The 25,615-nt window shown below is 40.5% G+C and overlaps 2 protein-coding genes across 2 annotated transcripts in view; both read right to left on the reverse strand.

The window, feature by feature from the left end:
• The window catches only part of LOC101016492 (complement receptor type 1), a gene marked incomplete at its 5' end in the record, with an annotated part of 139,806 nt that overhangs the window by 37,665 nt on the left and 76,526 nt on the right, over nt 1-25,615 (reverse strand). Inside the window, 3 exon segments of the mRNA XM_031662253.1 lie at nt 17,781-17,862; nt 24,827-25,001; nt 25,105-25,352. Of these exon segments, the coding sequence (XP_031518113.1) occupies nt 17,781-17,862; nt 24,827-25,001; nt 25,105-25,352 (505 nt within the window).
• On the reverse strand, nt 10,548-25,253 carry LOC108582425 (membrane cofactor protein-like). Its single transcript, XM_017949903.3, is given in 6 exon segments — nt 10,548-13,285; nt 15,150-15,235; nt 17,244-17,346; nt 17,685-17,782; nt 17,784-17,862; nt 25,006-25,253. Coding segments are annotated over 6 exon segments (696 nt in total). The 5' UTR covers nt 25,103-25,253; the 3' UTR covers nt 10,548-13,052.

Raw genomic sequence — 25,615 nt, forward strand, 5'->3', positions numbered from 1 at the left:
TTTATTACATAGGTAAACTTGTGTCATGGGGGTTTGTTGTACAGATTATTTCACCACCCAGGTATTAAGCCTAGTACCATTGGTTATTTTTCCTAATCCTCTCCTTCCTCCTACCCTCTACCCTCCAATAGACCCCAGCATGTGTTGTTCCCCCACATTTGCTCATGTGTTCTCATCATTCAGCTCCCACTTATAAGTGAGAACATGCAGTATTTGGTTTCCTGTTCCTGCATTAGTTTGCAATTGATAATGGCCTCTAGCTCCATCCATGTCCCTGAAGAGGACATGATCTCATTCTTTTTTATGGCTGCATAGTATTCCATGGTGTATATGTAGCACATTGTCTTTATCCAGTCTATCACTGATGGGCACTGAGGTTGATTCCATGTCTTTGCTATTGTGAATCATCATGCAGGGATTCTTAATATCTTTATGTATTATGTATACCCCTTTGCCTGGCTGGTCAAAATTATGAATCCCTTCTCAGAGCTGTTTTTTGTAATGTGTAAGTAAATCACATAGGACTATAAAGAAAGCCAATAATGTCAAAACACAGTGATAGCCATAAACCTTTGGAGTTCTGTGGCTCCTAAGACAAGAATCTGGGACATACAGTTTGGTAGAAACAGGAGTCAGTTGTTTCCAATGCTGGAGTTGGAAAGAGTTGTGTGAGGATGGAGTAATTCTAAATATCAAAGGCTGTAGAGAGGTGAGTAGAATGAGGGTTGAGTAGATAATTTAGCAGACATTTCAGTAAATGTGTTAAGCTCTTTCTCCTGCATGCATAACTGATTCGTCATGGAGTAAAGATGCATAAGGTAGAAAACTATTCTCTACTCAGTGCAGCTTCACTAATGGAGACCCATGTATACATGGGCCAACACACCTGTATCACTCAGGATGTATAGTCTCAGCTCACACAAACATTCCCGAATACTGCCTTACTTCATCTGACTGTCTTACTCAAGTCTCAGCTCCTCCTCCACTAGGTGAGAAAGGCTATGTTCCAAAGGCTACGTGTGTTTCTTATTTTTCATTGATTTCCATTAGGTTTTCTCCCAATATTCTACTGGAGGAAATGTCTACTGTGATCGTATCACTTATCATACTTTTTAATACATCCAGTGTCATTCTTTGCCAGGCGTGGTGGCTCATGCCTATAATCCCAGCACTTTGGGAGGCCGAGGTGGGTGGATCACAAGGTCAGGAGTTCGAGACCAGCCTGGCCAACATGGTGAAACCCCGTCTCTACTAAAAATTCAAAAATTAGCCTGGTTGGTGGTGCACCTGTAATCCCAGCTACTTGGGAGGCTGAGGCAGGAGAATTGCTTGAACCCCGGAGGTGGAGGTTGCAGTGAGCCGAGATCACGTCGCTGCACTCCATCCTGGGTGACAGAGTAAGACTCTGACTAGAAAAAAAAAAAATTAATCTACATATATATTTGCACAAGTATGTAAGGATATATGTACAAGAATGCTCACGACAGCTCATGCCTGTAATCCCAGCACTTTGGGAGGCTGAGGCGAGTGGATCATGAGGTCAAGAGATTGAGACCATCCTGGCTAACACGGTGAAACTCTGTCTCTACTAAAAATATAAAAAAGTTAGCTAGGTGTGGTGGTGGGTGCCTGTAGTCCCAGATACTCAGGAGGCTGAGGTAGGAGAATGGCGGGAACCCGGTAGGTGGAGCTTGCAGTGAGCCGAGATCGCACCACTGCACTCCAGCCTGGGCAACAGAGGGAGACTCCGTCTCAAAAAAAAAAAAAATAAAAAAAAATAAAAGCTCACTACATTTCATATTTTATAATGGAAATCCTAGAAGATAACCAATAATAAATCATAAAAGTAATGTGCTTGGGGTAAACATATGTGTCTTTTTTAAAACTGTAAGTGGTATTATACTACATCATTTACATCTTCTTCTTTTCCACTTAGGACTTCCTGTACATTTTTTCACGTTAGCACTTTTAGACCTACCTTAACATAATTATCTTGCGATTTAGTCTTCCTCTAACTGATGATAAAAAATGATTGACCATCCCATGAGGAATTTTGATTTGTGATTTTTCAAAAAATACCCCTGTAGTTTCTCTTTTTTATAAGCTTTTTCTCACAAGCAATTCTCTCCTCTGCTCTCAAACGCTAAGCTAGATCAGTGTTTTATAAACACTTCATGAAATGCTTATAGTCAACTCTTTCAAAAGACTGTATCAACAAACTTAGTATTAGTACATATACCCACTAGGAGCATGTGAGTAAACCTGGATGCCTCATTGAGTATAAATTTCACATGCAATCTTGTTTTGCTCATATATCAGTCCATTAAAAAAAACCATCTCTTCCTGCCCCTCAAAACCTACAGCACTCAACTAAGGAGGCTACCAGTTAACAGTCTCTTATAGGAATTATAAAAATGTATTCTAATTACTATGTTAACATGCATAATTCCCCTCGATCCTTTAAAAAATTAGGGAGATAGGAAAATATCAACAAATTAGAATCCAGTGATTGAGATTTGAGTTCAACAACCTCATTAAACTAAACGGAAACTGAGGACCATAGAAATGATGTTAATTAAGCACAGTCTGCACAGGCTAATGCTCTTCCCACAATTAGTCTCTTGCTTCTGCGGCAAGGAAAGTGAAGCCAGAGATAGCTGTACTGAAATCAGGATGATAATCTCTTCCGTCATATCAGAATAATCTCTCCAGTCATAACTACAGCCGCTGATCAGGAGTCCCTGCAAAAAGTCCTCTATTTCATCTCAGTAAATAAGGACTTTTCCTGCCTCTCAGTTGCTATAAAATTTAGTTGCTATTGCCAGATAAAACTGCCCAGTAAGGAGAAAAAAAGAATAACATTATGAGGTGTGGAACAGGGGCAGGCAGGGAAGAGACAGAAATATAGGTCTTATTCTGGAGACAGCAGAAATTTCCCTGTTTAAATGTGTTACATCAAAAGACTCAAACTGGTTGCACTCCAGAAAATCAAAGAATCCTGCAATAGGAACAAACTCAGCAAAGGTGTCAACAGATCACTTCTGAAAAGAATAAAACAGCAAAGTTGATGACACAAAACATACATATTAACAAACAAACATATTAGCAAACATACATGGACCTTCCTCTTCCCTAACATTAATTTAAGTGTTGAATAAGTCATATTAGCTAGCTCTAAGAGCTTTTTATGTACCAGGCACTGTGCTAAGTGCTTTAAATGAATCCCACTTAAACTTTACTAATAACCAATAAGGAAGGTACTAAATCAATTTGGATATGTATAAACACTTTTAAAATATACATAACCTTCTGAAGGTCACATTCCTGTTTTTATCTGTGGACTATGGCAAATAATTTTAGAATCACTATGTATAACAACTAAAATGGCTATATAAATGTCCCCCCTTCTTTTATTACTAAAAATGATGAGTAAGTGGACATCACCAGGAATTTGAAAGATTTTTAATTTTAATTTTAATTTTATTTTATTATTATTAAACTTTAAGTTCTGAGATACATGTGCAGAATTTGCAGGTTTGTAACATAGGTATACATGTGCTGTGGCAGTTTGCTGCACTCATCAACCCATCACCTACATTAGGTATTTCTCCTAATGCTATCCCTCCCTGAGCCCCCCACCTCCTGACAGGCCCCGGTGTGTGGTGTTCCCCTCCCTGTGTCCATGTGTTCTCATTGTTCAACTCCCACTTATAAGTGAGAACTTGCAGTGTTTGGTTTTCTGTTCTTGTGATAGTTTGCTGAGAATGATGGTTTCCAGCTTCATCCATGTCCCTGCAAAGGACATGAACTCATCATTTTTATGGCTGCATATTATTCCATGTGTAAATGTGCCACATTTTCTTTATCCAGTATATCACTGATGTGCATTTGGGTTGGTTTCAAGTCTTTGCTATTGTGAACAGTGCCGCAATAAACATACGTGTGTATGTGTCTTTATAGTAGAATGATTTATAATACTTTGGGTATATACGCAGTAATGGGGTTGCTGGGTCAAATGAACCAGGATTAAAAGAAAAATCACCAGGAATTTAAAGGATTTTTGAAAAAAATACAAGCAAAAAGTTATTAAACCTGAGACACTGGAAGTTGGGGATTTTATAGTGGGAGAAGTCGACACTGGAAAAACAAAATAATAATGTAGATTGGACTAAACACTTGGGAGTTATTACTGGCATATTCCCCAGGAATTTATAAGATAATTGAGACATTTAAGGAGGAAGCTACTAAACCTGAATGACTCAAAGTTGGAGGTTTTGTACTAGAAGGAGGCAGCACTAGGAAATAAAATAATGTTAGAAGATCAACCACTTGGGAGTTACTGCTCTCATTTCATTTATATGAATTATGTCACTGTTGACTTACTTAGATAAAAATGCCCATGTTTCAATTCACTCCAAAAGTTGTCATAATCCACTTTTTATACATAAAATATTGAAGAAGTGAAATTATATACCCATGCAATGTACATAACATGCTAAGAACCCCAGAAAGGCACACAAAATCACAACAGCAGAATTTTATGTGAATTTCATGTCATATATATGGCATAGAAATGAATACAAGACAGAGTTAAATACTAAAATTGTTTCTTTTCAGTTATTCTGTATGACTGATAGTTAATATTAAAGAAATAAAGTCTAAAATGAACAGCAACAACAACAAACCAAGACGGAAAAAAGATCACCTTTGTACCTTTAAGACACTTCGGAACTGGGGGATCCCAAGTACTGTTACTCTCAGAGACAATTGTTTCGCTGCCATTGAGGTAAAACCCTTATCGCATTCAAACGTAACTGTTGCTTTGTAGTAATTTTTTTTTCCACATGCTAATATCTGTTTTCCAGTTTTGACTACTGGAGATCAATATTTGACCACTGGAAAAGTAGAGAAACTCCAGAATTAATGGAAATTTGCTTTAACAGAAAAAGTAGTACAAAGTAGTAATTTCCAGTATGAACAGAGACAAGAAATGGAATGCAAGATGTTAAAAACATTTTTAAAAAGACTTTAAATGTTAAAAATTTAAATATAAAGCTTTTTAACTGATATATTCCCCTGGATATAGAATTCTAGGGTGCTTTATTTTTCTTTCAGCACCTTAACAGATATAACTGTCTTGTAACCAAAACAGTTTATTATTATTATTATTATTATTACACTTTAAGTTCTAGGGTACATGTGCACAACGTGCAGGTTTGTTACATATGTATACATGTGCCACGTTGGTTTGCTGCACCCATGAACTCGTCATTTACATTAGGTATTTCTTCTGATGCTATCCCTTCCCCAGCCCCCTACCCCTCAACAGGCCCTGGTGTGTGATATTCCTCATCCTGCGTTCAAGTGTTCTCATTGTTCAATTCCCATCTATGAGTGAGAACATGTGGTGTTAGGTTTTCTGTCCTTGTGAGAGCTTGCTGAGAATGATGGTTTCCAGCTTCATCTATGTCCCTGCAAAGGACATGAACTCATCCTTTTTATGGCTACATAGTATTCCGTCGTGTATATGTGCCATATTTTCTTAATCCAGTCTATCATTGATGGACATTTGGGTTGGTTCCAAGTCTTTGCTGTTGTGAATAGTGCCGCAATAAACATACATGTGCATGTATCTTTATAGTAGCATGATGTATAATCCTTTGGGTATATACCCAGTAATGGGATTGCTGGGTCAAATGGTATTTCTAGTTCTAGATCCTTGAGGAATCACCACACTGTCTTCCACAATGGTTGAACTAATTTACACTCCCACCAGCAGTGTAAAAGTGTTCCTATTTCTCCACATTCTCTCCAGCATCTGTTGTTTCCTGATTTTTAATGATCACCGTTCTAGCTGGAATGAGATGGTATCTCTTTGTGGTTTTGATTTGCATTTCTCTGATGGCCAGGGATGATGAGCATTTTTTTTTTCATATGTCTGTTGGCTGCATAAACATCTTTTGAGAATATCCTTTGCTCACTTTTTGATGTTTTTTTTTTTTTTCTGGTAAATTTTTGTAAGTTCTTTGTAAATTCTGGATATTAGTCCTTTGTCAGATGGATAAATTGCAAAAATTTTATCCCATTCTGTAGGCTGCCTGTTCGCTCCAATGGTAGTTTCTTTTGCCATGCAGAAACTCTTTAGTTTAATTAGATCCCATTTGTCAATTTTGGCTTTTGTTGCCATTGCTTTTGGTGTTTTAGTCCTGAAGTCTTTGCCCATGCCTATGTCCTGAATGGTATTGCCTAGGTTTTCTTCTAGTTTTTATGGTGTTAGGTCTTACATTTAAGTCTTTAATCCCTCTTGAGTTAATTTTTGTATAAGGTGTAAAGAAAGGGGTCCAGCTTCAGTTTTCTGCATACGGCTAGCCAGTTTTCCCAATACCATTTATTATATAGGGAATCCTTTCCCCATTGCTTGTTTTTGTCAGGTTTGTCAAAGACTAGATAATTGTAGATGTGTGGTGTTATTTCTGAGGCCTCTGTTCTGTTCCACTAGTCTATATATCTGTATTGGTACCAGTACAATGCTGTTTTGGTTCCTGTAGCCTGGTAGTATAGTTTGAAGTCAGGTAGTGTGATGCCTCCAGCTTTGTTCTTTTTGCTTAGGATTTTCTTGGCTATGAGGGCTCTTTCTTGGTTCCATATGAACTTTAAAGTAGTTTTTTCCAATTCTGTGAAGAAAGTCAGTGGTAATTTGATGTGGATAGCATTGAATCTGTAAATTACCTTGGGCGGTATGGCCATTTTCACAATATTGATTCTTCTTATCCATGAGCATGGAATATTCTTCCTTTTGTTATTTCCTCTTTTATTTTGTTGAGCAGTGGTTTGTAGTTCTCCTTGAAGAGGTCCTTCACATCCCTTGTAAGCTGGATTCCTAGGTATTTTATTCTCTTTGTAGTAATTGTGAATGGGAGTTCACTCATGATTTGGCTCTCTGTTTGTCTGTTATTTTTGTATAGGAATGCTTGTGATTTTTGCACATTGATTTTGTATCCTGAGACTTTGCTGAAGTTGCTTATCAGCTTAAGGAGATTTTGGGCTGAGACGATGGGGTTTTCTAAATATACAATCATGTCATCTGCAAACAGAGACAATTTGACTTCCTCTTAATAAAGGAATTATTCCTAATTGAATACTCTTTATTTATTTCTCTTGCCTGATTGCCCTAGCCAGAACTTCCAATACTATGTTGAATAGGAGTGGTGAGAGTGGGCATCCTTGTCTTGTGCCGGATTTCAAAGGGAATGCTTCCAGTTTTTGCCCCTTCAGTATGATATTGGCTGTGGGTTTGTCACAAGTAGTTCTTATTATTTTGAGATATCTTCCATCAATACCTAGTTTATTGAGGGTTTTTAGCATGAAAGGCTGTTGAATTTTGTCGAATGCCTTTTCTGCATATACTGAGATAATCATGTGGTTTTGTCGTTGGTTCTGTTTTTGTGATGGATTACCTTTATTGATTTGCATATGTTGAACCAGCCTTGTATCCCTGGGATGAAGCTAACTTGATCATGGGTTGATAAGCTTTTTGATGTGCTGTTGGATTCGGTTTGCAAGTATTTTATTGAGGATTTTCACGTCAATGTTCATCAGGGATATTGGCCTAAAGCTCCCTTTTTTTTGTTGTGTCTCTGCCAAGCTTTGGTATCAGGATGATGTTGGTCTCATAAAATGAGTTACGGAGGATTTCCTCTTTTTTTATTGATTGAAATAGTTTCAGAAGGAATGGTACCAGCTCCTCTTTGTACCTCTGGTAGAATTCGGCTGTGAATCCGTCTGGTCCTGGACTTTTTTTTGTTAGTAGGCTATTAATTTTTGCCTCAATTTCAGAACCTGTTATTGGTATATTCAGAAATTCCACTTACTCCTGGTTTAGTCTTGGGAGGGTATATGTGTCCAGAAATTTATCCATTTATTCTCTATTTTCTAGTTTATTTGCGTAGAGGTGTTTACGGTATTCTCTGGTGGTAGTTTGTATTTCTGTGAGATCAGTGGTGATATCCCCTTTATCATCTTTTATTGCATCCATTTGATTCTTCTCTCTTCTTTATTAATCTTGCTAGGGTCTCTCTATTTTGTTGATCTTTTCAAAAAATCAGCTCCTGGATTCATTGAGTTTTTAAGGGTTTTTTTTTGTGTGTGTGTGTCTCTATCTCCTTCAGTTCTGCTCTGATCTTAGTTATTTCCTGTCTTCTGCTAGGTTTTGAATGTGTTTGCTCTTGCTTCTCTAGTTCTTTTAATCGTGATGTTACGGTGTCAATTTTAGACCTTTCCTGCTTTCTCTTGTGGGCATTTAGTGCTATAAATTTCCCTCTAAACCCTGCTTTAAATGTGTCCCAGAAATTCTGGTACGTTGTATCTTTGTTCTCGTTGGTTTCAAAGGACATCTTTAGTTCTGCCTTCATTTCGTTATTTTTCCCAGTAGTCATTCGGGAGCAGGTTTTTCAGTTTCCATGTAGTTGTGCGGTTTTGAGTGAGGTTCTTAATCCTGAGTTCTAATTTGATTGCACTGTGGCCTGAAAGACAGTTTGTTGGGATTTCTATACTTCTACATTTGCTGAGGAGTGTTTTACTTCCAATTACGTGGTCGATTTCAGAATAAGTGCAATGTGGTGCTAAGAAGAATGTACATTCTGTTGATTTGGGGTGGAGAGTTCTATAGATGTCTATTAGGTCTGCTTGGACCAAGCGAGCTCAAGTCCTGGATATTCTTGTTAGTTTTCTGTCTTGTCGATCTGTCTAATATTGACAGTGGGGTGTTAAAGTCTGCCATTATTATTGTGTGGGAGTTTAAGTCTCTTTTTAGGTCTCTAAGAACTTGCTTTATGAATCTGGGTGCTCCTGTATTGGGTGCATATATATTTAGGATAGTTAACTCTTCTTGTTGAATTGATACCCTTACCATTATGTAATGGCCTTCTTTGTCTATTTTGATCATTGTTGGTTTACATTCTGTTAACTGGGATTGCAACCCTTGCTCTTTTTTTGCTTTCCGTTTGCTTGGTAGATCTTCCTCCATACCTTTATTTTGAGCCTATGTGTGTCTTTGCACGTGAGATGAGTCTCCTGAATATAGCACACTGATGGATCTGGACTCTATCCAATTTGCCAGTCTGTGTCTTTTAATTGAAGCATTTAGCCCATTTACATTTAAGGTTAATATTGATATGTGTGAATTTGATCCTGTCATTATGATGCTAGCTGTTTATTTGGCCTGTTAATTGATGCAGTTTCTTCATATCATTGATAGTCTTTATGCTTTGGCATGTTTTTGCAGTGACTGGCACTGGTTGTTCCTTTCCATGTTTAGTGCTGCCTTCAGGAGCTCTTGTAAGACTGGTCTGCTGGTGACAAAATCTCTCAGCATTTGCTTGTCTGTGAAGGATTTTATTTCTCCTTCACTTACGAAGCTTAATTTGGCTGGATATGAAATTCTGGGTTGAAAATTCTTTTCTTTAAGAATGTTGAATATTGGCCCCCACTCTCCTCTGGCTTGTAGGGTTTCTGCTGAGAGATCCATTGATAGTTGGATAGGCTTCTCTTTGTGGGTAACCTGACCTTTCTCTCTGGCTGCCCTTAACATTTTTTCCTTCATTTCAACCTTGGTGAATCTGACAATTACGTGTCTTGGGGTTGCTCTTCTCGAGAAGTATCTTTGTAGTGTTCTCTGTATTTCTTGAATTTGAGTGTTGGCCTGTCTTGCTAGGTTGGGGAAGTTCTACTGGATAATATCCTGAAGAGTGTTTTCCAACTTGATTCCATTCTCCCCATCACTTTCAGGTACGCCAGTCAAACATAGATTAGGTCTTTTTACGTAGTCCCATATTTCTTGGAGGCTTTGTTTCTTTTCACCTTTTTTTTTCTCTAATCTTGTCTTCTCTCTTAATTTCATTAATCTGATCTTTAATCACTGTCATCCTTTCTTCTGCTTGATCGAATCAGCTATTGAAACTTGTGTATGCTTCACAAAGTTCTCATACTGTGGTTTTCAGCTGCATTAGGTCATTTAAGCTCTTCTCTACACTGGTTATTCTTGTTAGCCATTCTTCTAACCTTTTTTCATGGTTTTTAGCTTCCTTGTGATGGGTTAGAACATGCTCCTTTAGCTGGGAGAAGTTTGTTCTTGCCTACCTTCTGAAGCCTACTTCTGTCAACTCTTCAATCTCATTCTCTGTCCAGTTTTCTTCCCTTGCTGGTGAGGAGTTATGTTCCTTTGGAGGAGAAGAGGCATTCTGGTTTTTGGAATTTTCAGCTTTTCTGCTCTGGTTTCTCCCCATCTTTGTGGATTTATCTACCTTTGATCTTTGATGTTGGTGACCTATGGATGGGATTTTGGTGTGGATATCCTTTTTGTTGATGTTGATGCTATTCCCTTCTGTTTGTTCATTTTCCTTCTAACAGACAGGTCCCTCAGCTGCAGGTGTGTTGGAGTTTGCTGGAGGTCCACTCCAGACCCTGTTTGCCTGGGTATCACAAGCTCCAGCGTCCCAGGTTGATCTCAGACTGCTGCACTAGCAGTGAGCAAGGCTCCATGGGTGTGGGACCTGCTAAGCCAGGCACAGGAGGGAGTCTCCTGGTCTGCCGGTTGTGAAGACTGTGGGAAAAGCATGGTATTTGGGCAGGAGTGTATTGTTCATCCAGGTACAGTCATTCACAGCTTCCCCTGGCTAGGAAAGGGAAGTTCCCTGACCCCTTGCACTTCCTGGGTGAGGCGATGCCCTGCCCTGCTTTGGCTTGCCATCTATGGGCTGCACCCACGTCCCAGTGAGATGAACCAGGTACTTCAGTTTGAAATGCAGGAATCACCTGCCTTCTGTGTTGATCTCACTGGGAGCCATAGGCCAGAGCTGTTCCTATTCAGCCATCTTGGAAGCAATCTAAAATATGTATCTTAAGACAATTTGTTGCTCAAAACATATAAAACTTAATTCTAAAAAATTCAACTACTGAAATTTAAACAAGATTGCTGCAGCTGTGGCTCACTATCCTCCACATGAAAAGGGTTGACGGGTGGGGATGTCAAGACTGCCCCAAAGACAAAAAGCCTTTGAGGAGAGCCCTAGCTCCCACTGAGACTAGCCTCCAGCCTGCCCTCTGCAGAGGGGAAGGAAGGGGACAGGCCTGGGGCTGCAGACCATGCAGGAATCAGCAGAGGAGCCAGCAAGGCTGGGCAGTGGGCTGCAGGCTGGCCAGAGCTCCCTTGGCGGGATCCCGCACTCCACGTCCAGCCAGCACTCTGGTGTGCATGGCTCAGGTCTCCATCAGGATCTCCACCATGTGTTCCTGTTTGCCCAGGTCAAACTGCAATTGCAGCTGGAGCTGGGAGGTGGGGCGGCTGCAGGGCCAAGCCTCCAAGTGTGTTGCAGGGGCCCAGTTTGGTGCATCCCATCATGCGAGTCAGCACTGTGTGTCTAGGTCATCATAAGAACTGACCACATCTGAGGCCAGCTCTTCCATGAAGCTGGGGTTTTTAGTCTTCAGTATTTCAAATATCTCATCTAGCTACTTCTGAAAACTTCCTCTATTTTCCCCCGGGCTGTCCGTCTCCCAAATGCTGCTCTGTGGGGCTCCTGGTGCCAGTGCTGAGGTGACAGAGCAAAGGTCTGATACCTGGCCCCTTCGTGCAGCAGTCTCCAAAGCGGAGGACATGGTGCTCCCTCTCTGGTTCCTGTGTGGTGGGCACAGGGCAGCGGCACAGGATCTCTGCAGAAACCAGGCAGTAGAGCCACACGCACCCTGCACTCTCGGATGCCGCTGTTTACCACATCCCATGCTGGGCCATCTCTTCTTGGATCTGCCAGGCGTGTTGGCGATGAGGACCCTGTGGCAGTGGTTGGGCTCCACCAACAAGTGGTAAAGCTGGAGCTTCTAAAAGGACAAGTCTGGGAGTGACTGCTCCTGCCAGCTGCAGGAGGGCAGGGTCTTCAAGCTGGCTGAGGTGCCATGCCTGGCTGCCACTTCTTTCATTCTCAGTATTGGTTAATTTGTGTCTTTTTTTCTTTGTCACTCTGGCTATAGGTTTACACACTTTATTGATCTCCAAGTAGTAACTGTTGGTTTCTGTGATTTTCTTTATTTTTTTTCTCTTTTCAATTTCATTGATTTTGGCTCTATATCATTTCCTTACATCTGCTAGTTTTGGATTTGATTTGCTCTTCTTTTTTAGTTTCTTAAGGTGGAAAAATAGATGACTGATTTGAGGCTTTTCTTTTTTTTCTAACATAAGTAGGTTATGCTATGCATTCCCCTGTAAGCAGTACTTTAACTGTATCCTACATGTTTGGATATTTTGATATGTTGATTTGTGATTCAATTCAAAACACTTTCTAATTTCCCTGCTGACTACTACTTTTATGCATGGGTTATTTAGAAGTGTCTTATATACTTTTCATTTCATTGGGGATTGGCCTTGTTGTTGATTCCTGCTTTCGTTCTGTTGTGATCAGATAATGTAGTTTGAATGATTTCAATTTTTTGAAACTTGTTGAAAATTGTCTAGAATATGGTCTACTTTGGAGAATGTTACATGCATACTTGGGAAGTATATACTTTTAAATCACCATTATTCTGTGATTTATTTCTTTAAATGGGCAAGTCCCCTGTAGAGTCTTCATGCTTTTGGTCACTCTAGAGTGCCTTAAACTTTTGGTCTTTAATTTTTTTTTTTTTAACCAGAGTTATCATTTTTATCAGTGAGAGCGTTAGTCTGTTACAGTCTACCACTACCATAGCCGGAATTCTTAGATTTCTTGTAATACAAGATCAACTTTTCTTATTTTTAAGCCAGTGTTTGTTGATTTATTTATTTTTGTTCTATCAAACAACAACTTCTAACTCATGCAGATACATAGTAGTTCATACTATATAAGATGAAATGCCAAGAACATGTGAGGGTGAGAAATAGGGAACTCCAGCTAGAACTATTTTTTGGCTTGAATTGACTTATATTAAAATAAATTAGAAACCAATTACACAGGAAGAGGAAGGACATACACCTGCTTTGTTTATTTGTAGATAAAACTATTTACAAAATATTTCCAGAGTACTTACAAATAAAGAAGGAAATAAATTGAAAGGTTACTTTTACACTCTGGAGCACCAGGATTCCATACTGAATTGTTACCACAATAAATCATGCTCTCTCCAATAAGTGAAAATGGATCTGGTCCAGGTGCAGGATCACAACTGTAAGTTACTGCATCAAGATACTCAAACACTTCTACTTCACTAAAGGTGTGTTTTCCATTTTTTATTTTTGGGGGTGGTATACACAAAACCTCTTAAAAATGAAGAAAATGAGGAAAGGAAATGTAAAAGATTAAGACAGCATTAGTAAAATTTCTATGTCTTTGATAAATTCATCAATATAGGGTTTCTACCAGCTGGTTGTGAATTCAATATGGATTTAAAAGAAGGTTTCTCTGAGCAAATATATTATCCCAAATTTAAATCATTAATGTAGTAACTAACTTTCAGAAAAAAATCTCATTTTCTTACAGTGTAAATGCCTATTGATACGATTTGGATCTGTGTCCCCATCAAATCTCATGTGGAATTGTAGTCCACAGTGTTGCAGTGTTGGAGGTGGGGCCTGGTGGGAGACGTCTGAATCATGGGGGTAGATTTCTCATGAATGGTTTAGCACCATCCCCTTGGTGCTGTTCTCGTGATACTGAGTTCTTGGGAGATCTGGTTGTTTAAAAGTGTGTAACATCTCCCGTCCTCCTCACCTTGCTCCTGCTCCTGCCATGTGAGACACCTTGCTCCCCCTTTGTCTTTCCCAAATGGTTGTTAAGTTTCCTGAGGCCTACCTAAACCCCCAGCAGATGCCAGCAACATGCTTCCTATACAGTTTATAGAAACATGAACCAATTAAACCTCTTTTCTTTATAAATTACCCAGTCTCAGGTATTTCTTTAGAGCAATACAAAAACGGCCTAATACGCCTATAATTATTTGCAAGGCCATGCTAAGTTTTCTTCTAGTTATCACAAGAAATGCTGACAATTTAATGAGAAAATATGCTTAACTGAGTGCTAGTTGAGAAATCCTTTGCAATTTATAAATATATCCATTTATAAATATATCCATTTTCTAAATCGGTGGTTTACAATACCACCAAAATATTATTGTCTTTTTTCACTCTCATCCTTACAAGTATATAGTGATTTTTTTTTTTTTTTTTTTTTTTTTTGAGACAGAATCTCGCTCTGTTGCCCAGGCTGGGGTGCATTGGTGCCATCTCAGCCCACTGCAAGCTCTGCCTCTGGGGCTCAGGCCATTCTCCTGCCTCAGGCTCCGGAGTAGCTGGGACTATAGGCGCCCACTATCACACCTGGCTAATTTTTTGCATTTTTAGTAGAGACGGCGTTTCACAGTGTTAGCCAGGATGGTCTGGATCTCCTGACCTCATGATCCGCCCGCCTTGGCCTCCCAAAGTGCTGGGATTACAGGCGTGAGCCACCGCGCCGGGCAGAAGTGTATAGTGATTTTTTTCCAAAGTCTACATATTGTGTGATTACACAACAGCCCAAATCCAAGTCTTCCTTCAAGTCAGATGTTGAAGAGATGTGCAAAAAATGTGAACAATGCTGCTATTCTAATTTTATTTGGCTTTGGAAAACTTTTTTTTCATAAAAAATGTTATATATGTTAATTTGTATTGCGTCTATTCTTACAAATTAATCAGGCCGGGTGGGGTGGCTCACATTTCTAATCCCAGCACTTTGGGAGGCCCACGGGGCAGATTACTTGAGCACGGGAGTTCAAGACCAGCCTGGGCAACATGACAAAACCCCGTCTCTACAGAAGTTACAAAAAACCGGGTATGGCGGCACATGCCTGTAGTCCCGGCTACTCGGGAGGCTGAGGTTGCAGTGAGCTGAGATTGTGCCAGTGCGCTCGAGCCTAGGAAACTTACTGGGACCCTGTCTTAGGAAAAACAAAAACAAAAAGAATCAATAAGTATTTTAAAAATCTTTCCATTTGAATTCCAATATGATAAATACCAATTGATATAACCCACATAAAAGAAAGCTCTTTGGGATCTTTATTAATCTTAAAACATAAAATGTTCCCTGAGGCAAAAATCTTTGAGGACTACTGGTCTGAATTAAAAAAATATATATATAGAATTTACTTACTTTCACATATTGGGGACTTACTGCTCCAAACTGCTACTGATCCTTTAAGTTCACAATATAGAATTTCTTTACCACTTAAGTAATAACTAAATGAGAAAAGAAAGTGTTACTGCTTTGTATAGTAATTAATAAGACACACATAATAATGAAGGAACTTTTTATATGGTTTCTTTTCCACACTGTAGTAGTTCGGGGGGTTTCTTAAACAACATACTATATAATGAAAGTGCTAAATAAATCTGCAATTTAATCAAATAGAGTTTCTCTATTTGAGCATATATTGGCCGAGAGCAAAAATGTCTAAATAAATCTGCTGTGTCTTTCCACTCGGCTTCTTTGTAGTCTCCTGCAGTCACATTATACATTCATTTCTGTGCCTTTGCTCACATGAATCTGCTCAGTAAGGACAAGGACTATGTAGAGAGAACAGGCCCTAGAGCTGGAATGTCTGGATTAGAGTCTCTGCTTCCCAATTTACTAGTTTCTTGAGCTTGGGTAAATCACTTAAAGTTCTTTCACTCAGTTACCTAATTGATTAAAAGGGGATAACAGTACATAGCTCGCGGGGTTGTTTAGGGGATTAGATAAATTAGCATTTGGCACATAGTGCTACATGAGTTTTAGCTCCTATTATTATTATTTAAAACAGAATGTCTTTCTAGGAGTAGCTGATTGAGTATAGGAATACTTTCATTGAGTATACCCCTATACTCAGTGAAATCTTCTCTGATTTAAATTCACAGGAATCTCTCCTCCTTCTAGACTCTTAGTGTAATTATCATGATTAATTCTATTATTTGGTATTTCTCATTCAGTATTTTGGTTTGATAGCTCTCAGTATATATTGTTTCTCAATAAGGTTAGAACTTCTTTTAGGACGGTCCATGTCTTAAACTTTTGGTATTCCTTATAGTGCCTAGCAAGCTCTATATAACTATTGACTGAATATTCCAATATTTCCACTTGACCAAATTTTAAAAACTATTAGTGAAACTGCCTTACATGGTCACAGTGCTCTTTTCCTCCAAGACTCACTTTGTTTATATGTTATAGTGTAGTATTGCTATTGTTTGAATCTGGGTTGTCTCTACCAAAACTCTTACTGAAATTTAATTGCCAGCGTAACAGCAGTGAGAGGTGGTGGGGCCTTTAAGAAATGATTAGGTCTTTAAGAGGGATAATGCCTTTCTAGAGGGTGTTCATTAATTCTTGAGGGAATGAGTTCTCATTCTTGTAGGCTTGGATTCGTTACCACAAGAGCAGGTTATTATAAAGCGAGAGCCCCTCCCTTGTGCTTTGTCTTTTTTGCATGTGCTAAATTTCCCTTTCACTTTCCAGCATGTTATGATACAGCATGAAAGCCCTTGCCAGACACTACTGCCATGCCCTTGAACTTCCCAGCCTCTGGAAACATAAACCAAATAAATTTCTTTTCTTTGTAAATTATCTAGTCTCAAGTATTGTGTTATAGCAACAGAAAATCTATGGAAAATTACATTTACTCTCTAAATGCACATTTCACTTAAATGTCCAGTATCCCCAATATCTGTGACTTTAAAAGCCCTACAGAACAAAGGCTGAGTGCTCAGTGTGTGTTCTTGAGATGCTTCACATTCTAACAGTCTCAAAAATAAGGTTTTTCAACTGAGAGATTTTGTTCAACATGATGGTAAAGGCTAACCAGGTCAGTTTTGGTCTGGTAACACCTTACAGAGACAAGCGTATCTGTAGTTGGCAATTCTATTTCTCATTTCTGTGATTCCCTACTTTAACTCTAAGAGTTGGCAGATTTAAACAGGGGACACGCACTTGTGAAGGATAAATTCACATGATTGCTGCATTCTTAATGTTTACAACAGACTTACTGTCAGAAATACCAGGTAGTTACACTTTCCTTCAATATCAGTTTCTTTCTATTTACTCTATGTCTTTGCTGTCTCCATAAAACATCCAAGAGTTGTTTGACTAGAAGTATAACTTGTCACATAGAAAGCAAAATTAAATAAAGTTTATATGAATGCTTAAGAAGAGAAGCAAAATGAAAATAAAATTGCTAACATTTTCCTTATTTCCTCTAAGGAGCAACTTACTTACCCTTCTTTACAAATAAAGTGTATTTGATAACCAAGCTCATAAGTACCATTTGCAAGGACTGCTTGGCCATGCAAAGGATCCCCTATATATGGACGTGTTTTTCCTAAAAGAAAATAATTCTGAGACTTTCAATCCAGTTTCTAAATAGATCCAAATCAAAATCAAAATTCTGCATTGCTGTTTTGAATGCATGAGAATATTATTTTCTTTATTTACCTATTATAAGGGCAAATTTCAGTTTCATGTTCACCCAGGCAATCTATTGCCAAGAAAAAGATTTCTTGGCGATTTCAATTTCTCAAAGTCTGCAAAAATGCATTGCTATCTTAAACCTCATTTCACAAGAAAAAAATCATCATCTCCATAGTGGAATATGTACCCTAAAATGTGTGCAAATCTCTCGAGCAAGCAGAAAACAAAAAAAGAGACTAGTTTATTTACTGTAACAGGGTTCATCTGAGACAGGTAGCCATGTGTGATTCCGATCACAAATAGTATGGGTGGCAAGAGGAGGTACGTAGAACTGTCCTTTTTTACACTTGTTCCCCAATCTCATAATAGGGTTTTGGTTTACCAACAAGTTCCATAGCTTCAAATGTTGGTGGCTTCTCACAGGCATCTAGGGATAAGAGAATAGGAACATGAAGATGAAGTACTGATAGCACTTTCATCAGCCATGGACTGTGGTCTGGCAGTAGGTAGTACAGAAAAAATAGGAAGGCCTGTGGCAAGATTTTAAATGATTGTTCCATGCTTTTACCTGAGTGCTGGTAGTAGTGGAGGAAATGGGACTTGAATGTTTTAAGTAACATCCTATTAGCTTTTGGTTTCTTTGGGAATAAACATTTGACAGTAAACTGAGGAGACAGCATTAATGTCTTTGGTCTTAAAATATATATGGATGGATCTTTCCCCACATTTAAAAAAATTCATTTCAAAAGTAACTTCTCCTCTAAGAAGTTTTCTACAGTATAGAGCACTCTGCTCAGGTTGTTCTTCCATAGTTTAAAACACTAACAATAGCTTGTCACTTTAGGCTGTCTTCTCTTAAAAGGCAAGTTCCTGGGGTCAAGGACCATGTTCTTCTTTTTCTACTATACTCTACCCACCTTGTGGGTGCTCAAGAAATGTTATGGTAAGAGGTGAATATTAAATAAACATAGTGGATTTCATAGATCAAAGTAAATATGAACTCAAATATTCTAAAATATAAGACTTTATTTCACAGGTTTCACATAAGTGAACTGAGCATCTGATAAGTGAATACACACTACTTAAATATAAAAAATTTACTACTTTGGGTAGACTTACATGAATTGTTTTTCCTTTCTTGAACATCAAACACAATTTGATCTTGCCTCACTGATCATTGCGTCATGCATTCCCTCAGAAGCTCCCTGAGGTAGCTGTTGGATTGTTTATCCAGCATGTCCCTATAATAAAGCTACTATATTGTTGTGCTTCTAGAATTTTTTACTTCTGTTTTTTGTAGTTTTTTTTTCTCCCTATCATTTCTATTGTGGAAACTCATCTTCCTCAAATTATCTGTGGGCTTGTAAAGTAAGATGATGGAGACATCAAGTAAAAGCCTAAAGGGCCAACAGAATGCAAAGACCTCTTCTATAGGGGAAGAACCAAATTAGATAGATCTATTTTGATCTCCAAGGAGCATTTTTTTTCTTACTCCCTGATCTTGGTCCTACCTCAGGTTGACAGACTGGTCAAGAAAACGCTAACCAAGTGAAATCTTACTTTCATTTCATATCATATTCTAAATTCTAAAATTCTCCATATATATACTGTCCAATATTTTATTTATATATCATGTCCTGCAATGCACTTATTGGCAATACGTTTTCAGAAGACTGAATTTTCTTCCTATGGAAATTTTCAAACTAAACATGCCTACCTCCAGAGAAACAGTATCTTGACTTATTTTTTCTAGATATTTTATATTGTAATTAATATTAAGCTACAATGCTATACTTCAACAGTAGTTGCCATTATATCATATGATAGGTGTAGTCAGAAATTTCCCCAAAGTTCCAGGTGAGTTTTAGTAAAATGAGTTATCTACACTGGGCCGGGCGCAGTGGCTCACGCTTATAATCCCAGCAGTTTGGGAGGCCGAGGCAGGCGGATCACGAGGTCAGGAGATAGAGACCATCCCGGTTAACACGGTGAAACCCTGTCTCTACTAAAAATACAACAAATTAGCCAGGTGTGGTGGCACATGCCTGTAGTCCCAGCTACTCAGGAGGCAGACGCAGGAGAATTGCTTGAACCCAGGTGGTGGAGGTGTTGCAGTGAGCTGAGATTGCACCGCTGCACTCCAGCCTGGGCAGCAGAACGAGGCTCTGTCTCAAAAAAAAAAAAAAAAAAAAAAAATCTACACTGGATCCACTGAACTGTTCAATTTCTGTACATTCACACCTGCTTGCGAAAAATTAACTCTAATGTACACGCATACCCACAGCCCTGCCCAGATTGATATTACCAGAAATGCATGGTATCTGACTACAATTGAAACGGCAATGAAACCTCACCATCTTGCTCCTTCTCCCACTATCCAATCTATTTAAAACCTTTTTTGCTCCCATAAAACATAGACTCTGACATCTACCTATTTCAATTTTATTTCTCACTTCCTACTCATTTCTAGGTCTACAAAAATCACTTCAACTACTTTTCAAGTCATTAAAACGCCTCCTCCTTGTTAAATTCCTCCTAACAGTCTCTCCCTCGATAGTTTTAGTTACCCTCTTGATAACATGAAAGGCACTGATCACTCTGCCCTCACTCTCTTCTGCCTGAAGAGTTCTCTCTCCTTGGCTTTTAGGAGAGCAAACCACTCTGGTTTTCAGCTTGTCCTCTGGCTCATTTCAAGGTAATATCCCTGATAAGTCTGTTGGAGGACTCCCTGTGATTCTATTCTGCAGGTCCCCCCTGGGAGAATATACACGCTTCTTTGACTTCATTACCACTGATAACCAGCTGCCTCCCAGCTGGATATCTCTCTATCCCAGATCTCTAGCTGGGGTGCCAAAACTACATATTCAATTGCCTCCCCACACAGTTCTACTTGGAATGTGTCTATCTCAAAAAACATAGGGAGGCCCAAGAGCCACTTTTGATTCAACACACACACACACACACACACACCCCAAACAAGTTATGTTTCCACAATGGAAATGCCCATTTATTCTGTGTAGTTGTATCCTTTACTTTTCATTCAAGCCACTATCATTTCTTATCCAAATTACCATGACATAACCAAATAGGTCTCCACACCTATCTTGCCACCTTTCATTCAATTCATTTTTCACATTGATACCAGAGCAATATTTATATGGCACAGTAATCAAGGCTTTTCCAAGACAGATACCTTTCAATGGCTCTCCAATGACCTCAGGATAATGTCTAAGGCTTCCTAACATAGCTTAGAGACTTTCAAATCCCATCACAATCGGAACCCAAGAACACATTCCAGGTAGGTGGCAGACCCAGGAGGCAGACCAGTCAGCTAGGATCCCAGGCCACACTGCTGAACCACTACCAAACTGCTTCCTACTACGGCCATTCATCTGGAGCTCCCACATACTGACACCAACAAGCTCTATCTGCAATTAGGCCCTCAAGAAATTGTCTGCTGCTGTGTCTGGGGAAATTAAAACAACCCTAGTTTGGAGTCAGGTTGTGCTAAGTCAAACAAAAGGGCTCAAGCTGCCCTAAAAGGACAGGGAATAATATCAAAGTCTGAATTGATGATGGTGATTGTTTATTCCTGACAAACTTGTTGCTTTTCAGAGTTGCTCGCCCTGTGATTTAATCCTCTCCCTTCTTTCTTGCCTCCTTTGCCCTACTCTGCCACACTGAGTAGCTTGGCAGTCCAGCAGTGTCACATCTTGGTGCCTTTGCTCACCTTGCTCCCTCTGCTCTGAATACCCTTCCTCCCTGGCCGGTAGCTACAACTCCTGCTCAACTCTTATCTTCCTTAATCCACCCATCATCTCCTCCAGGAAGCATTTTCTGCCTCCCCCTGGGAAGCAGTGATCAGTCACCTTCCCCTGGACTCTCCCCTGCATGGATCTCTCAGGTAATTATCACATGCTTTTGTGTTTAATAGTTAACATGGCCAACTCCATTCATCCATGCAGCCACAACACGCAGCACAATATGTCACTCATAGTAGCTATCCACAAAAAAATTGGTACTCAAAGTCCACTGCTGTCAAACACAAAACAATGTGAATAATATATTGTAACCAATTTCATATTGAAAACAATCATTCTACAGCACAGTGGAGAAAGAAGATTAGGCCATTTCTCGTGCTGCCTATCTCCCAGTCTTCTGGCATCCTGGCAGGTGACCAGATACGGACTGCTCTTTTTGCAAGGTAATATGTTGAGTAAGGAAACTAAGAAGCAATAAGAACTTATTGATCTTGTCTTCTTTCATTGGAAATAAGGAAAACACCTGAAATAGGCAGAAGAGACCACACACAACAGGAGACTGGGGGGTTTGTCCAAAAAAGCAGCTCCTCTTTTGGAGGACTGAATGAGACTTGCCTGAAATTTGATACATGTTTCCTTCAGCTATCTCAAACCATTTGGTAACTACCTTTGAGAAGGCAGGTCTCCCATGCACAGCACTGTCTGCTTACAAAACCTTCTCCTTGTGAGACTGAGTTGTTCGAAAAATTGAATGTTTATTTTAATTCATGTATTCTCTCTGCCTAGCATCGTGAGTTCTCATTTTTACTTTCTCTAGGTTTCATACCTGTCTGGATTTAACCCTATCAACCTCAAACTTAACCTTGTTTCTCCTTCTCTTCATTTTTAATTTTGTTATCGTCCATGTTGCACCCTATTCATTTTATAATTCTATGTTCCTCTATTTCAAATTGCTTTCATTGTCTTCTTCAACTTCTAGTTGTGTGTGTGTGTTTGAGATGGGGTCTCACTGTCACCCAAGCTGGAGTGCAGCAGTATGATTAGGGCTCACTGCAGCCTTGACCATGGGGGCTCCAGTGATCCTCCCCCCTTACCCCCTTCAGCCTCCCAAGTAGCTGGGACCACAGGCGTGCAACACCACACCTGGCTAATATTTTGTTTTTAATATTCTGTAGAGGTGGGTTCTCTTTATGATGCCCAGGGTGTACTTCTAGTACTAAGCCTATTCTAAACATTAATCTTTTTTTAAAAAAAAGTCCTTTCATTTTCTTCTTATCACCACTGTTCCCTAATCCCTTCACCCTCCTTCAAAATGAACGTTTTAATGATTGGTGAGATGCAAGACTGAAGTACTGGAAGCCCTGCAGAGTCAACACAAACAGGGGAGACAGATCCTTTCTGGCCCTCAGCTGCCCCTGCCCTAGGTTTTTAGGTACCACAGAAAGACCATCCTGAGCAGAGCTCTTTAAACAACCCTCCTCTTGGAGGCAGGAGGAGCTTTTTCCTAGGCTCTCAGCCCCAGCCGAATAGTATATTTAATTTTCTGGTATTTAACAGATGTCTATATGGATACTGAGTTAGTGTTCATACAGAGGCAAACAAATGGGGCTTTTGGAACCACAAATGTGAGAAGACAGAGAAAATTCCTGCATTCTAATGGGGAAAGACAGCACAGAAAAGATCACTTTAAAAAGGTCATTACAAAAGGGATTTGAACCGGGTTGTATGTGTTCAACCTGAGTTGGGGGGTTCCAAGAAGGTCTCTGAAGCAGTAACATTCTGAGTTTGCAGAAGAAAGAGCTCTTTTATGCAGCAGGTCAGGGGGAGAATGTTCCAGGGCTGAGGGAACAGCAAGCACAGAGGCCCCAAAGTGGCAGAGTTTTGTTTGTTTGATGAGAAGAAAAGCCTTCCCTCCCTCCAGTCATTTGTTAATGCTGTCAGAAAATTATACTGCTTTTCTCCAGAGCACTTCCCTTGGTTCATAACATATTTGTTACTATTATGTTTCCGTTAATGTCTGCCGCTCCCAATACATTTTAGCAAATATCTATTGGTTACCTACTGTGTTCCAGGCACTGAGCACTTAACAATGAGCAAAACAAAGTCGCTGCTTATCTTCCTGCATGCACGTGTGTGTAAACAAATAGTGAAAAAGGATCAAGAAAATAGGAATGGTTTGTTATTGCCTACCAGAGTAATAGCACCAGACATACAAGACCCATATTTGTTGAATGAATGTTCCTAAGAAAAGAAATGCAACGTACAAACTGTACATGGAATAGAATCCTAAATATAATTTGGACATAGACACACATGAAGCACAATAAAGTCAGAAGGAAATATACCAAAATATTAAAAACGGCCTCTTATTTTGTTCATTTTGCACAATAAGCATGTATTTAAGCCTGTATTTTTGACTTTTTTTTTTTTTTTTTTTTTCAGACAGGGTCTCACTCTGTCATCCAGGCTGGAGTGCAGTGGCATGATCACAGCTCACTGCAGCCTTCACCTCCTGGGCTCAAGAGATCCTCCCACCTCAGCCTCCTGAGTAGTTGGGACCATAAGCATACACCACCATGCCCATCTAACTTTTGTATTTTTTGTAGACATGGGGTTTTGGCATGTTGTCCAGGCTGATCTTGAACTTCTGGGCTTAAGCAATCACCCAGCCTGGGCCTCCCAAAGTGCTGGGATCACAGGCGTGAGCCACTGTGCCTGGCCTAGCAAGTGTTTTTAAAAGTATTCATTCCATTCAATGAAATACAAAACAGTGGGATAGGCCTTAAGCTTTAGTTTATGAGCTGTGGGGGAAAAACAGATGAGCATTATTTACCTTCCTTTGTTAGGATATTAATTTCTCACTAGGTTTGGCTACCAGTGTTTTTTAGGTTGCTTCACACCTCTCAAATATGACTCAAAGTAATGAAAAGAAGGAAAACAATGTCAAAACGCCATTAGGTGATGGAATCAGATACTGTCTATATTGGTTAGGAACAGAAAGATGACTCATGACCCACCCACCCCCCCAAAAAAAAGCAGCCACTTAAAATCCAAGACCAATATGATCTCAGGCAACACGGAGTCTGTTCACAGCAGGCACAAAAAGCATGGCGCACCCTTACCACCTCTCTAACACCAGGCACTGAGAGCCTGCTCTCTCACCCAGTATGCCCTCCCCAGACCCAGAGTCCGCGCGCTCACTCCATTCAAAGCAAACAGTGAGCTAGCTGTCTTGCCCACAGTGAACTCCGCACACAGGCCACTTGCGCACAGCACGCTCCCAGCAACACGTGGCCAGGCCCCTCTCACCCAGCCCAGTCCAGCACATGGGGCACAGCAGACGCACTGCAACCCTTATCGCGGGTACTGTCCAAGCTCTAATGAACACCCCACTCACCAAGGCACCAAGGGAACACAGGGCAAACTCTCACCACGGGCACAGCACGGGCCCTAGCAACACTTCCACGCACCTGTGCACTCCAGAGCAAGCCTTCGCCTGGGGCGCCCAGTCCGCATTCCCCTTGCTGATTGGGCTCAATCACGAAAACACGATTCACTCCTTTTTTGGGGATGCAACCAGATCCTGCGTAAATGCCGGCCGCGCACACCACGCCACCAAACAAGCTTCACCTTGGGCTCTGCGTGGTTCCTGCATTCGCCGCCACATATCCCCGGGATCTGAGCACTGCACCCCTCGGAGAACCCTGGCCTCTCTCTCCATCCCAAGCCCGCACGACTGCCTCCTGCCCGACTGACTGAGCAGAGCTCCAGCCTCGCCGCGGACGCGCGAACCCGCCCCCAGGTCCTACCTGAGAAGGAGGACAGCCGCAACACCAGGGCCGCCAGAAGCAACCCAGGAAAGCGCCGGGAAGGAAAAGGACGCTCGAGGCGGACGGGAGGCGCCATACGCGATGCGGGAGACCCCGTAATTTATCCGGAGGTGAGCAGAGAAACCGAGAGCCAGTCGAGCAGGGAAGTCCCTTCTGAGTCCGGTTATTGGACACAACAATCCCCAAACTCACAAAGTTTCCAGGGTGCTTGACAGGTGGGCGTGGCCTGGGCGCTTGGGGTGGAATTGAATGTTGGCACCGGGGCGGCTGGGGCCAATCGGCGGGCCGCGGGGCGGGGCCTCGGCGAACAGGGGCAACTCGTTGGCCTTCGAGGAGAAAGGGCGTGTCGAGAGCCCTAGCAGGGGGACACCATGGGCCAGCGCCCGTCAGGGTTAGTTTTACCCTGGGGCACTGCAGGCTCTCAGGACTGACTAGCCCTTACTTGGTATTTTGCATTAGTCAGGCATTATTGGGAACAATATTTGAGTTTTTCTTGCTTGAATGCCTGCTACTGTGTCGTCTCGGGGCCGTCTTGTTTTCACAGTCTCAAAGGGTTGGCTTCTGCACTCCCAGCCGCTAAGGTAATTTG

The sequence above is a fragment of the Papio anubis genome, unplaced genomic scaffold (assembly GCF_008728515.1).
Source record: "Papio anubis isolate 15944 unplaced genomic scaffold, Panubis1.0 scaffold51, whole genome shotgun sequence".
In the NCBI taxonomy this organism is placed as follows: domain Eukaryota; kingdom Metazoa; phylum Chordata; class Mammalia; order Primates; family Cercopithecidae; genus Papio; species Papio anubis.